The sequence below is a fragment of the Schistocerca gregaria genome, chromosome 1 (genome assembly GCF_023897955.1).
Source record: "Schistocerca gregaria isolate iqSchGreg1 chromosome 1, iqSchGreg1.2, whole genome shotgun sequence".
Taxonomy (NCBI): domain Eukaryota; kingdom Metazoa; phylum Arthropoda; class Insecta; order Orthoptera; family Acrididae; genus Schistocerca; species Schistocerca gregaria.
The window spans coordinates 186,438,025-186,452,685 of NC_064920.1; the positions used below are offsets into that span (position 1 = coordinate 186,438,025).

General features: G+C 42.4%; 1 protein-coding gene across 2 annotated transcripts in view; it reads right to left on the bottom strand.

Annotated features, from left to right (window-relative positions):
• Positions 1–12,802: 12,802 nt before the first annotated feature.
• LOC126336406 (serine protease 53-like) overlaps positions 12,803–14,661 on the bottom strand; it is a 182,217-nt gene continuing 180,358 nt past the window's right edge. For both annotated transcript variants that reach the window (XM_050000108.1, XM_050000101.1), the window contains one exon: positions 12,803–13,789. In XM_050000108.1, the coding sequence (XP_049856065.1) occupies positions 13,575–13,789 (215 nt within the window). In that variant the 3' untranslated portion in view covers positions 12,803–13,574. The remainder of the gene's footprint in view (positions 13,790–14,661) is intronic.

Below are 14,661 nucleotides of genomic sequence, written 5' to 3' on the forward strand. Positions count from 1 at the left end.
CATAAAACGTTCCGTAGTGCTGAACATGGGATGGACAATTCTCATCAAGTTGCACGAGCTCTAGCACTACCTGTGAGCACGCAATACGTTTGAGGTGACAGGAAATTGAACTGTCATCCCGAAGACACTTTCCGCGTGAAATTCCTTTTTCTTCATACCAAGCCACCCATGTATTGGTGCTTCCCAATTTTTCTATCAGTACGGTAAAGAGATTATCCACAATAATTTGCGAAAAGTGAAGAATCTTTCGGTGTATGAGCAGGCTGATGAAGTAAGAGGCGCTATGAACAGGCGTTGTTAGCTGCATCAGGCAGAAGACGTGCTTTGTGCTGCATATTTTAACGATTTTGACCAAAATAAACTTACGCTGTGGTGTTTCTCTTCGGCGCACCAATGTAGAAGTGTGCACAGAATCAGCTAAGTGAAAAATCCGCTCAATACGTACGTTTATTTATTAAGCCAACACTGGAATTTTTCTCCGTGTGGGACCGCTTGTAGTAAAAGATTCGTGTGCCGTTTTGAAGTTCTAGATTTGCATATTTTACTGTTCGCGTCGTTTCAGGATAATCTCTCATTGATTGTATCAATACGCGTTTGTATTGTGATATACCGTTATCGTCAATTGTAAGCTTAAACTTATTTGTGCTCTTTTAAATTTTTTGAAAACAACAGACCTATCCTCCTTCAAAACAATCCTCCTCTAATTTCATTGCATAATTACGTGAGTAGTAGGTTATTTCTGAGAATTTTAGGACGCTTACTAAACTATATTTTGAATAGTTACCAATACGAATGTTTTGGATACGTAACCTATTTCTTAGCAAATCAGCTTTTATGGTTAACAATTACCGCCAAAGAATAAAGAATACATCACGCCTGAATTTCATTGTACATCAACGCAAATAAACGTGCGTTTTTGAGAATTTTCGGAAAATAGCATTGTCTCTTGCACGATCTACGAGTAATCTGTAGTAATTCGGCCTTTATGATTTAGTTACTGTAGCAGTTATTCTAAATAACATAGCGTGTTACATCTGGTTTTCCCTTAAAGAGGAGTAGCCCAATATGTTATCTACCTTTACCGTAAATTAACACAATTTTCGAGTTTGCTAACAACTATAATTAATCTCAAAACTTTTTAGGAAATTAATCATTTTACACAGATTTTTGGGTTGCCTTTACAGAAACCTTGTTTTGTATATTTGCTTCAATTCATATAGAGAATTAGCAAGATTTTAGATCGACAGATTAAAAGATAATCAGTGGGCTTAACTTAAAATTACTTGTTCACTTCCCTGTAATCCATAACACCAGCCAACATGCAGTTCCACTGTGAATCCTGTTTTCGAACACAGGATGAGTTGACTGACGTTCGTTAGCCGCTGGGCGTCGCCATGGCTACTGTCTAATGATTGGCACCTGCTGCAACAAGCCTGTCTCATTTTAGCCGCAGAGCATCATGTGCCGCCTGTAGCTTCTGTGGTGCTTGAAAACGCACAACAACGAAATTTAAATGCTGTATGACAGACAGACACGTCGTGCCTTTACATGTAGACAGGTATTTAGGGACGCTGTTTTTGATTGTGATATGCGAGCATAACAGCAGGTAACAGGCAGAAACGTGAGTGCAACTTTCATTAATGCAGATAGAAATGTTATAAAATTTGGGATGCACGCAACTACAAATTATTTATTGCCTTTCTTCGTCAGTTTAACATTATTTAATAAGTTTATGAAGTCCACGTTTTATTTTAGTGCCATCATGATCACTTCTGGTTAGCGTTGCTGATCTTCGATTCCAAGCTGAGCAGGAGTTTCTTCGCTCGGTATGTGTATGTGTGGTGTCCATCATAGCCAATAAAGCCATTCGTACATTTCAGTTCATTTTACTCATATGAGACTGCAACTGCGGGTAATATATATACAGGGCGAAGAAGAAGTCGCGCACTAGGACTTAGCAGCGCGATTCCTCACATACTGGCAATACAAAAATATTTCTCACAAAATTTCGATTTGTGCATATTTCTGGCAGTTAATGGACGTTAACGATTGACTTTCGGGCAATACTGTAAGCACATGTACGGTAACTACCTCTGTCAGCTCGTAACGTAGTGCTGTGCAGTTAGTGCAATGGGCAGCGTTTTACGTTAGCATGCAGCAGGTGAAGGGTTCGATTCTTGGTTGAGGCATGTTTCCTTTTATTTGCTAAACGTAGTCTACGTGGTACGGTATCAGGCGTCTTAGTCGTCAAACAACAATTGCAGTTTGTCTTCTACAAAACATTTGCAGATACGTATTATGAACACAGAAATTTTAAGTACAATCATTTTCAGCTTTTAAAGAAGCCTTTTATACGTCGTGGACGCGAATTGTTGCACGCCTCTGCAATTACTAGACTCCAAACCTGTTTTTCTGTGTACCCACCCCCAATGGCCCGTCTAAATTACACTCCTGGAAATGGAAAAAAGAACACATTGACACCGGTGTGTCAGACCCACCATACTTGCTCCGGACACTGCGAGACGGCTGTACAAGCAATGATCACACGCACGGCACAGCGGACACACCAGGAACCGCGGTGTTGGCCGTCGAATGGCGCTAGCTGCGCAGCATTTGTGCACCGCCGCCGTCAGTGTCAGCCAGTTTGCCGTGGCATACGGAGCTCCATCGCAGTCTTTAACACTGGTAGCATGCCGCGACAGCGTGCAGTTGACGGACTTTGAGCGAGGGCGTATAGTGGCCATGCGGGAGGCCGGGTGGACGTACCGCCGAATTGCTCAACACGTGGGGCGTGAGGTCTCCACAGTACATTGATGTTGTCGCCAGTGGTCGGCGGAAGGTGCACGTGCCCGTCGACCTGGGACTGGACCGCAGCGACGCACGGATGCACGCCAAGACCGTAGGATCCTACGCAGTGCTGTAGGGGACCGCACCGCCACTTCCCAGCAAATTAGGGACACTGTTGCTCCTGGGGTATCGGCGAGGACCATTCGCAACCGTCTCCATGAAGCTGGGCTACGGTCCCACACACAGTTAGGCCGTCTTCCGCTCACGCCCCAACATCGTGCAGCCCGCCTCCAGTGGTGTCGCGACAGGCGTGAATGGAGGGACGAATGGAGACGTGTCGTCTTCAGCGATGAGAGTCGCTTCTGCCTTGGTGCCAATGATGGTCGTATGCGTGTTTGGCGCCGTGGAGGTGAGCGCCACAATCAGGACTGCATACGACCGAGGCACACAGGGCCAACACCCGGCATCATGGTGTGGGGAGCGATCTCCTACACTGGCCGTACACCTCTGGTGATCGTCGAGGGGACACTGAATAGTGCACGGTACATCCAAACCGTCATCGAACCCATCGTTCTTCCATTCCTAGACCTGCAAGGGAACTTGCTGTTCCAACACGACAATGCACGTCCGCATGTATCCTGTGCCACCCAACGTGCTCTAGAAGGTGTAAGTCAACTACCCTGGCCAGCAAGATCTCCGGATCTGTCCCCCATTGAGCATGTTTGGGACTGGATGAAGCGTCGTCTCACGCGGTCTGCACGTCCAGCACGAACGATGATCCAACTGAGGCGCCAGGTGGAAATGGCATGGCAAGCCGTTCCACAGAACTACATCTAGCATCTCTACGATCATCTCCATGGGAGAATAGCAGCCTGCATTGCTGCGAAAGGTGGATATATACTGTACTAGTGCCGACATTGTGCATGCTCTGTTGCCTGTGTCTATGTGCCTGTGGTTCTGTCAGTGTGATCATGTGATGTATCTGACCCCAGGAATGTGTCAATAAAGTTTCCCCTTCCTGGGACAATGAATTCACGGTGTTCTTATTTCAATTTCCAGGAGTGTATTTGCGAAGCTCGTTGGTGCTACTAGTGACGTAAGCACCTAACGGATTGTATTGCGCTTGAATGTGGAAGGAATGATAGTTGGTATTAATTGATTGGACAATTGGGGGAGGGTAAACAGAAAACAGGTTTAGAATCTAGCAACTGCAGGGGTACCTAGCAACTGCAGGGGTACGAAACAATTCGCATCAACGACATGAAAAGGTTTCTTTAAAAACTGACCAATGAAAACGATTGTATTTCCATTTCGACGTGTTTTGTAGAAGACACATTATAATCGCTGTATGACGATTAAGACGCAAGATACTGTACCACGCATACTACTTTTAGTAAATAAAAACCAATAGCCCAAGACCCAGAATCGAAACCTCGACCTCCTGCACGCTAACCCAAAACGCTATCCACTGCAAGAACTGGACAGCACAGCTTTATTCTGACAGAGGTAGTCACTGTACACGTGAATACAGTGTTGTCAGATTGCCTGTATTTAAACTCTGTTTACTGCCTGAAATATCTGCAGGACAAAATTTTGTGCGAGACATTTTTGTATTGGCGGTATGTGATGTGAGGAATTGCGTTACGAAGTCCATGGGGGCGAATTTTTCTTCACCATATATATATATATATATATATATATATATGTGTGTGTGTGTGTGTGTGTGTGTGTGTGGTTGTATTGACAAAGCAGATTTTATAATATGTATGTATATGTGTATGGGTTAGGAATTATTTAGACATGAAAACAGGCTTGGGGCACTTAAAGTATGAGTTTAAAATGATGTTAAGGCAGCAATTATATATTGACATATGACAATGCATGAGTGCATTTAACTGGGGAGTTGGAGGAGCTCTTGGTAGGAGAGAATATTGGGCGAATGGACATGCCTGTCCATTCACCAGATTTACATCCCATCGAGCACGTGTGTGATGCGTTGAAGAAACGTATTACAGCACGTCCACACACCATGGTGGAGGATTGGAACATTGTACCACAAGAATTCCTTAGTAACCATACAATTTACAAGGCAGCGTATACAGAGGACCATCATAATTACTTATTTCTTTCAGTTATCTTCTGTACTACATATATAAAAAAAGTATTGCATCATCCCGGTTCCCAAAACTCCTGAAGATAGACGTTGACTGTGGATATTGTATCACAGACACAGTCCCTTTGATTGTTCTGAGATGTCACTAAACCCGCCCAGAGATGTAAACGCCGGCCGCAGTGGTCTCGCGGTTCTAGGCGCGCAGTCCGGAACCGTGCGACTGCTACGGTCGAAGGTTCGAATCCTGCCTCGGGCATGGACGTGTGTGATGTCCTTAGGTCAGTTAGGTTTCAGTAGTTCTAAGTTCTAGAGGACTAATGACCACAGCAGTTGAGTCCCATAGTGCTCAGAGCCATTTGAACCATTTTTTAGAGATGTAAACAACCATGCATGGGCAACGCCTATTAGACGGGTGGGTCCGACAGCCGATCAGTGTCAGTCATTCCACCAGGAAGGAGGTACACGGCTCATGTTGTCTGTAGTTCAACCATGCCTAGACGGTCAATACTGCGGTCCGATCGCGTCCGCATTGTTACTTTGTGCCAGGAAGGGCTCTCAACAAGGGAAGTGTCCAACAAGCGTCTCGGAGTGAACCAAAGCGATGCTGTTCGGACATGGAGGAGATACAGAGAGACAGGAACTGTCAATGACATGCCTCGCTCAAGGGCTACTACTGCAGCGGATGACCGCTACCAACCGATTATGGCTCAGAGGAACCCTGACAGCAACGCCACCATATTGAATAATCCTTTTCGTGCAGCCACACAACGTCGTGTTACGACTCAAACTGTGCGCAATAGGCTGCATGATGCGCAACTTCACTCCCGACGTCCTTGGCGAGGTCCATCTTTGGAACCACGGCACCATGCAGCATGGTACACATGGGCCCAACAACATGCCGAATGGACCGCTCAGGATTGGCATCGCGTTCTCATCGTCGGTTAATTTCGCATATGCCTTCAACCAGACAATCGTCGGAGACGTGTTTGGAGGCAATCCGGCCAGGCTGAACGCCTCAGACACACTGTACAGCGGGTGCAGCAAGGTGGAGGTTCCATGCTGTTTTGGGGTGGCATAAGGTGGGGCCGAGGTACGCCGCTGGTGGTCATGGAAGGCGCCATAATGGCTGTACGATACGTGAATGCCTTCCTCCGACCGATAGAGCAACCACATCTGCATTATATTGGCGGGGCATTCGTCTTCATGGACGACAATTTGCACCCCCATCGTGAACATCTTGTGAATGACTTCCTTCAGGATAACGACATCGCTCTTCTAGAGTGGCCAGCAAGTTCTCCAGACATAAACCCTATCCAACACGCTTGGGATGGATTGAAAAGTGCTGCTTATGGACGACGTGACTCACTAACCACTCTGAGGAACCTACGCCGAATCGCCGTTGAGGAGTGGGACAATCTGAAACCACAGTGCCTTGATGAAATTGTGGATAGTACGCCACGACGAATACAGGCCTGCGTGAATGCAAGAGGACGTGCTACTGGATATTAGAGATGTATGGTAATCTGGACCATCACCTCTGATGGTCTCGCTGTATGGTGGTACAACATGAAATGTGAGGTTTTCATCAGCAATAAAAAGGACAGAAATGATGTTTATGTTGATCTCTAGTCCAATTTTCTGTACAGGTTCCTGAAGTCTCGGAATCGTGGTGACGCTAAACTTTTTTTGATGTGTGTATATTGTAGCAGGTCTTTCTATGCATTGCCCAAGTTTCATCAAGCTATGTTACTTTTCAGTGAGACATCATTGAAAAGCTACTTTCCTCCCCCAAGTTTTGCACAGCAGTGTATTTCCAAAAGGTGTTGACTATTCAGTCTGAGGCTATATTATTGGTCATTCATAAAAAGAATCACTGCCTGATTTTCTGCAAGTTTTTCAGCGATGTTTCACCTTAGCAAGTACCAGTTTACCGAGGAAGTGGATAAGGCATCATGTTAAACACTAAAAGCTATAACTGATTATATTGACTGACAGTTACTGCTTTTTATTCAAATTATTCACTCCTACTCGAGGCTATGTAAAGGAACAACTTTGAGGAAGTCTGCAGTATTTACCAATCGGAACTGCGGCACCAAGTCTCTTCGAAACATTTACAGACTGTAGGGACGTTGTATCTAATCCCAGTGGAAGAATGACTTACCAAGAGATGGAGTGATGGTATCCCCCGTTGCTCAATCGGAGTTAATGGCTTCGTAGTAGTTCCTCATTTCTGAAGAGTTGTTTCCGCACTTCGCTGCATGATGGTTTCATCTCGACCAGCACGAAGAGTAGTTATCCAATTTCTTCGTAAACTGTCGCAGCTTGAAAGAGATGTACGGAGAGCAGTGTCTCGCACAGTGCACAATGTCCCAGTGACGTCAGCGCTATGAGGCGGGACGTGTAAACATCGTGAACATGCTGTGTACTGAGCAGGCGCTCTTGTCACCGCCAGTGCCATGATTTCGACTGTGGAGGAATCGTCGAATCACCACACGCGACGTTTCTGTTGAACTGTCAATAAGCAAAGGAACTGTGCGTCGCGTAACCCATGACAAGCTTCGTTACGGTAAAGTTTGTACACAGTAGATGTCCAAGTATCTTTCGGAGCATCAGACGACGGCTGGAATGGATTATTGTCTGACCTTCTGTTGAGAGATACAGAGCAAGGAACAGATTTCATTGCTCAGATTGTAGCATATGGTGAAAGAATTTGTCACAGTTCCGACCATGCCTCATAACGGATGAGCATGTAGTGTGCTGCACCCTGTCTCCTTTCATCCAGAAAACATTCCGCTCTGAAAGTCTGGAAAGTGATGGTCAGTTTCTTTTCCGACGAAGAGCGTCTACTCATCAGCTAGCTACCACAGAGTGCAACAGTTCACGCTGAGTAGTGTTGCAGCATGTTGCTGAGTCTCAGACACGCCATCAAAAACAAGAGCAGGAGCAAGCTTCAGATTAGATTATATTAGATTTACTTTCATCCCAATTGATCCGTAGTGAGGAGGTCCTCCAGGATGTGGAACATGTCAAAAAACACCAATACATGACAAATATTTACAGCTAAAACAAATAAGCTAATGTACCATTCCACAGGTCCCAAGTGGAATTAACGTCATTTTTTAATGAACACTATATGAAAGTCATTTTACAAATACTAATGCACTGAATTTAAAATAAAAAAGGTTTTTATTCATTTATAAGGTAATAAACATGTAATACAACTACTATAATACTTATTTACAATGAACACATTACTGCACTGAAATGGTGCAGAAGTTAGATTGTACTTACACACACACACACACACACACACACTCACACACACACACACACACACACATTTACAGTGAACACATTACTGCACTGAAATTGCGCAGAAGTTATATATATATATATATATATATATATATATATATATATATATATATATATATATATATATATATATATCAGTTGGTTTTACTGAGAATTCCATCAATGGAGTGGAAGGAGTTGGCCACCAATAAATCCTTTAGGCTTCTCTTAAACTGAATTTCATTGGTTGTTAACCTTTTATGGCTCCTGGCAAGTTATTGAAAATGTGTGTTCCCTAATAATGCACACCTTTTTGTACAAGACTAAGTGACTTTAAATCCTTGTGAAGATTATTCTTATTTCTAGTATTGATTCCAGGAATTGAGCTATTGGTTTGAAAAAGTGATATATTTTTGATGACAAATTTCATTAAGAAATAAATATGTTGGGAAGCAGTAGTTAGTATCCATAGTTCCCTAAACAGTCTTCTGGAGGAAGTTCTTGAGTTCACACCACATATAACTCTTACTGCACGTTTTTATGCCCGGAAAACTTTAGCTTGACTTGATGAATTACCCCAAAAAATAATCTCAAATGACATTCTGGAATGAAAGTAAGCATAGTATGCCAGCTTTTTCATTTTTATATCCCCCATGTCTGACAAAATTCGCGTTGCAAACAGAGATTTGTTAAGACGCTTCAGCAGTTCTGTGGTGTGCTCCTCCCAGTTGAATTTATTATCAAGCTGTAATCCCAAGAGTTTAACATGAATGGGATAGCGCTTCTCCAGTACCACACTAGGCCAAAGAGACCTTCGAGCTCCTTCAGAAATCTCGAAAGGAGATCCTGGAACATCCTTCTTGTAGTTTCGATATCTACCCACGTGACGTGGATATCTTCAGCCCCTTAAAACTATCTCTAATTGGTCAGAGCTTCATCTGTGACAAGCACGTGTAGGACGTAGTGGAAAACTGTATCGATCAACAACCCATGAGTTTCTACACCGAACCCATCTACTCCCTTCCTACGCATTGGAATCAATGTATCAATATCAACGGCAATTATGTATAGTTGCACTGTTTCACATGAACTTGAACTGTATTGTAACACTGCTACTGAAATTTATTTACGTGTAAGTCTCCTTTTCATTTGGATACATCTTACAGATAATACCAAAAAACTAAATATAATGCTCCTAATCACATGTGAAAAACATACAACTTAGCCAAACACAAATGTATTGGATAAACAGCATTTTACGAAGAAAGGAGAAAGGTGTTTTGACAAGATCTCTACTGTGACGTGACACTTAAATGACACATTTTCATAAAATAAAAGGCGAATTTCATATGAATGTTTGTATACTACATAACGCAACCAAAGACAGCGTTGGAACAAGACAGTTTTAGTGTGTAACACGATGCAGTATCTTCTTCTGCAATATAATGATACTTGCCAAGGTTAAACGTAACTGGAAAACTTACGAAAAGTCAAGTAACGACAATTCGTTGTATGAACTAATAACAACATAACCTAAGATTGAATTTCCAACATACTTTACGTATTTTAGACGTGGAGATAACACAGTAATACTTGACAAGTAATTTAGGTGTGAGAAGATTTAATTTTAGGTCTCATGAGGCCTTACATTAAGTGTAGGCCTAAAAAACAGCATTATTTACAAGCTTCCAGTAGCTGGCAATAATTCAGACTGTCTATTTGTTTGTTTGCTGCCTGTTTATCGTAGTATTTTGGCCATGATGTATTTTCTGCAGTTATAAGCTTGGTCAAGTTAGTTTTACTACATCACCTCATTTAGAACTAACATGAAGTATCAACTCTCTGTTTAATTAAATGTCTGTCTAAATGTTATTTTTTAGCCACATGTGTTGTTAAGTATTTAGGCATGGAAACAGGATTGTGTCACTTAATTTATGTGTGTGTGTGTGTGTGTGTGTGTGCGCGCGCGCGCGTTTTGCTAACGTATTTTAAATGTGGAAATACTGCAATATAAAGCCTTCATATAAGTTTGTAGATAAATGCATATGAATATGATATAAAAAGTTCATATCGTTCATATACTTCTGAGCACAGCCTAGATGACTACTCTGTGGCGACAGTGTGATCAACTGTTTCATTTTAAAGGACTGTTTAGTACTGGGATGAGTTTGTTCCAAGAAATGAGGTGTGACTTGTTGGAATGTGAACGATGTCATAGATAAGGGACGTGACTTTTCTCGTGATAGATAAGCGGCGTGGTTTATGACGTGGTAAATAAGGGAGGGTGTGGCTTGTGACATTATGGGTAGTAGAGCTATGTAGTTTGTAGCTAGCTTGCACTTTTCAAGGTCACTGGCTTTCCCAGATATTTGGGGGCCATATCACTTACGTGTTTCATTTTAAACATATTTCTAATTAATGTTAGTTGTTGTTGTTGTGGTCTTCAGTCCTGAGACTGGTTTGATGCAGCTCTCCATGCTACTCTATCCTGTGCAAGCTTCTTCATCTCCCAGTACCTACTGCAACCTACATCCTTCTGAATCTGCTTAGTGTACTCATCTCTCGGTCTCCCTCTACGATTTTTACCCTCCACACTGCCCTCCAATGCTAAATTTGTGATCCCTTGATGCCTCAAAACATGTCCTACCAACCGATCCCTTCTTCTAGTCAAGTTGTGCCACAAACTTCTCTTCTCCCCAATCCTATTCAATACCTCCTCATTAGTTACGTGATCTATCCACCTTATCTTCAGTATTCTTCTGTAGCACCACATTTCGAAAGCTTCTATTCTCTTCTTGTCCAAACTAGTTATCGTCCATGTTTCACTTCCATACATGGCTACACTCCAAACAAATATTTTCAGAAATGACTTCCTGACACTTAAATCTATATTCGATGTTAACAAATTTCTCTTCTTCAGAAACGCTTTCCTTGCCATTGCCAGTCTACATTTTATATCCTCTCTACTTCGACCATCATCAGTTATTTTGCTCCCCAAATAGCAAAACTCCTTTACTACTTTAAGTGTCTCATTTCCTAATCTAATTCCCTCAGCATCACCAGATTTAATTGGACTACATTCCATTATCCTCGTTTTTCTTTTGTTAATGTTCATCTTATATCCTCCTTTCAAGACACTGTCCATTCCGTTCAACTGCTCTTCCAAGTCCTTTGCCGTCTGTGACAGAATTAGAATGTCATCGGCGAACCTCAAAGTTTTTACTTCGTCTCCATGAATTTTAATACCTACTCCAAATTTTTCTTTTGTTTCCTTTACTGCTTGCTCAATATACAGATTGAATAACATCGGGGAGAGGCTACAACCCTGTCTCACTCCTTTCCCAACCACTGCTTCCCTTTCATGCCCCTCGACTCTTATGACTACCATCTGGTTTCTGTACAAATTGTAAATAGCCTTTCGCTCCCTGTATTTTACCCCTGCCACCTTTAGAATTTGAAAAAGAGTATTCCAGTCAACATTGTCAAAAGCTTTCTCTAAGTCTACAAATGCTAGAAACGTAGGTTTGCCTTTTCTTAATCTTTCTTCTAAGATAAGTCGTAAGGTCAGTATTGCCTCACGTGTTCCAACATTTCGACGGAATCCAAACTGATCCTCCCCGAGGTCCGCATCTATCAGTTTTTCCATTCGTCTGTAAAGAATTCGCGTTAGTATTTTGCAGCTGTGACTTATTAAACTGATAGTTCGGTAATTTTCACATCTGTCAGCACCTGCTTTCTTTGGGATTGGAATTATTATATTCTTCTTGAAGTCTGAGGGTATTTGGCCTGTCTCATACATCTTGCTCACCAGCTGGTAGAGTTTTGTCATGACTGGCTCTCCCAAGGCCGTCAGTAGTTCTAATGGAATGTTGTCTACTCCGGGGGCCTTGTTCCGACTCAGGTCTTTCAGTGCTCTGTCAAACTCTTCACGCAATATCGTATCACCCATTTCGTCTTCATCTACATCCTCTTCCATTTCCATAATATTGTCCTCAAGTACATCACCCTTGTATAAACCTTCTATATACTCCTTCCACCTTTCTGCCTTCCCTTCTTTGCTTAGAACTGGGTTGCCACCTGAGCTCTTGATATTCATACACGTGGTTCTCTTCTCTCCAAAGGTCTCTTTAATTTTCCTGTAGGCAGTATCTATCTTACCCCTAGTGAGATAAGCCTCTACATCCTTACATTTATCCTCTAGCCATCCCTGTTTAGCCATTTTGCACTTCCTCTCGATCTCATTTTTGAGACGTTTGTATTCCTTTTTGCCCGCTTCATTTACTGCATTTTTATATTTTCTCCTTTCATCAATTAAATTCAATATTTCTTCTGTTACCCAAGGATTTCTAGCAGCCCTCGTCTTTTTACCTACTTTATCCTCTGCTGCCTTCACTACTTCATCCCTCAGAGCTACCCATTCTAGCTGACCAAAAATATTCTTCAAATTTTAACTGTTTTCTTTATTAATGAAGTTTACATTATTAAGTTAGAAACGTATGCAGGCCACAGGATATAATGGGTTGCCCTACATGGTTCAAAGGTACTAAAAGGTTGGCAAACATGCTCTAGGGGAAAGATCTTCTAAAAGTTCCCATCCTACATAAAGTAGGAAATTAGTAAATCTTACCAATTTAATAAAAATTAAAACATACCTCAGTAGCAGTTTTCTACAAATTATTTAATTCTTTTGATTCAAAGATTTAAATCCTGGTGGCTGTACAACATATAGCAATGTTTATCGTAATGATGCTTAATAGGTAGCTGTATACTGTAAAGAGGCCTCCATTGTTAAATGTAAAGGTCAGGATTTTCTTTGATAAATATCGGTATTTTTATATAAATACTAAGCTAGTAGTAGAAGGAAAACAGCTGATACCTTCTGTAACTATGTAAGCAGCATTTTTTCCCCATAAATAGTGGCTTTCCAGCAAAGTTACCGTTTAAATTCATCGGGCATAAGCACAGACAGTATAAAATGGTATATTGATAAGTGTTGATACAGTGTACATATTACGTTTTTCCTTCTTTTGGTAATGTATATGTTGACTCGTTACGCATTCCTGAAGATTCTCCTTTTTGATGGGATCGATGGTGAACGATGAATGAATGAATGAGGACCAGATAGCTCTCTTTAACGCAAAAAAGTGAGAAATCTGGAGTAATAGGACATCAGCGGTTGTGAGCTCAGAATTGAATGAGACTTTCTTCTTAATTGGTTATAAATAGGCACATAGAGTGTGACAAATAATGACAACAATATTTTTTTTGCAATAAACAGTGTACAACGGATCCTGTTCACTTTAATCTGGCTCCGTTTAAGCATGTGGGTGAAAATTACAATAAAATATTGTGCTATGGTGTATTTATGAGAGTACCAGGTTTACGCAAGGTGGTACGGAATGGTTGCTTGCACTGTCTTCCAGAGCCAGTCACGACTGTCGCCAACCCCCGTGAAGAATACCGTCGCCTTGGAGCAGTGGTGGTTCGGGCCGCACAGCTGGCGAGAGCTGGCGACGCCCTTCAGCAGCCAGGCACCCCCAGGGCCGCGGACTACCAGTCCCGCTCCCACGTTTCCCGAACAAAGGCCTTCTGCAACTGTGAGCTAGTGCTGAAGTCACTTCAAGTTACAGACAACACACGGAATATAATCATCTCACCAATTACTGGACTTTTCGTAACACCCTATTTTCACTAGGACTAAACATAAATACTTTTCCAGAATGAGATTTTCACGCTGCAACGGAGTGTGCGCTGATATGAAACTTCCTGGCAGATTGAAACTGTGTGCCCGACCGAGACTCGAACTCGGGACCTTTGCCTTTCGCGGGCAAGTGCTCTACCAACTGAGCTACCCAAGCACGACTCACGCCCGCAACTCACAGTACTCAGTACCGGGCGTGAGTCGTGCTTCGGTAGCTCAGTTGGTAGAGCACTTGCCCGCGAAAGGCAAAGGTCCCGAGTTCGAGTCTCGGTCGGGCACACAGTTTTAATCTGCCAGGAAGTTTCATAAATACTTTTGTTTCTAATTTACTAGTATTTTAAGAAGTTTGATATCACTAACATCACACGGAGCGGAGTTTCAAGTTTTTACCCTGACCTTAGAACAACACAGCGTGAGCCCCGCATGTAATGCAACAGACACCCATGGTGCGGCCTCATTCTTTAAAAGTATTCTCATAGACGACTGGCATCAAGTTTTCAGTCCACGAAACGTTTCTATAACCAGAGGCGAGTAAATTTTGTAAATGGTAAACATCACAGGATGCGATTACATACTGAGATATCAAGAACAGCTGCCAGCATGGGTAACTTAGAAGTAGACACTCTCGGATTAGTGAAGCAACTTAAATCACTCAGTACAAACAAGTCTTCCGGTCCAGATTGTATACCAGTTAGGTTCACTTCAGAATATGCTGATGCAACAGCCCTACACTTAACAATCATACACAACCGCGTGCTCGACGAGA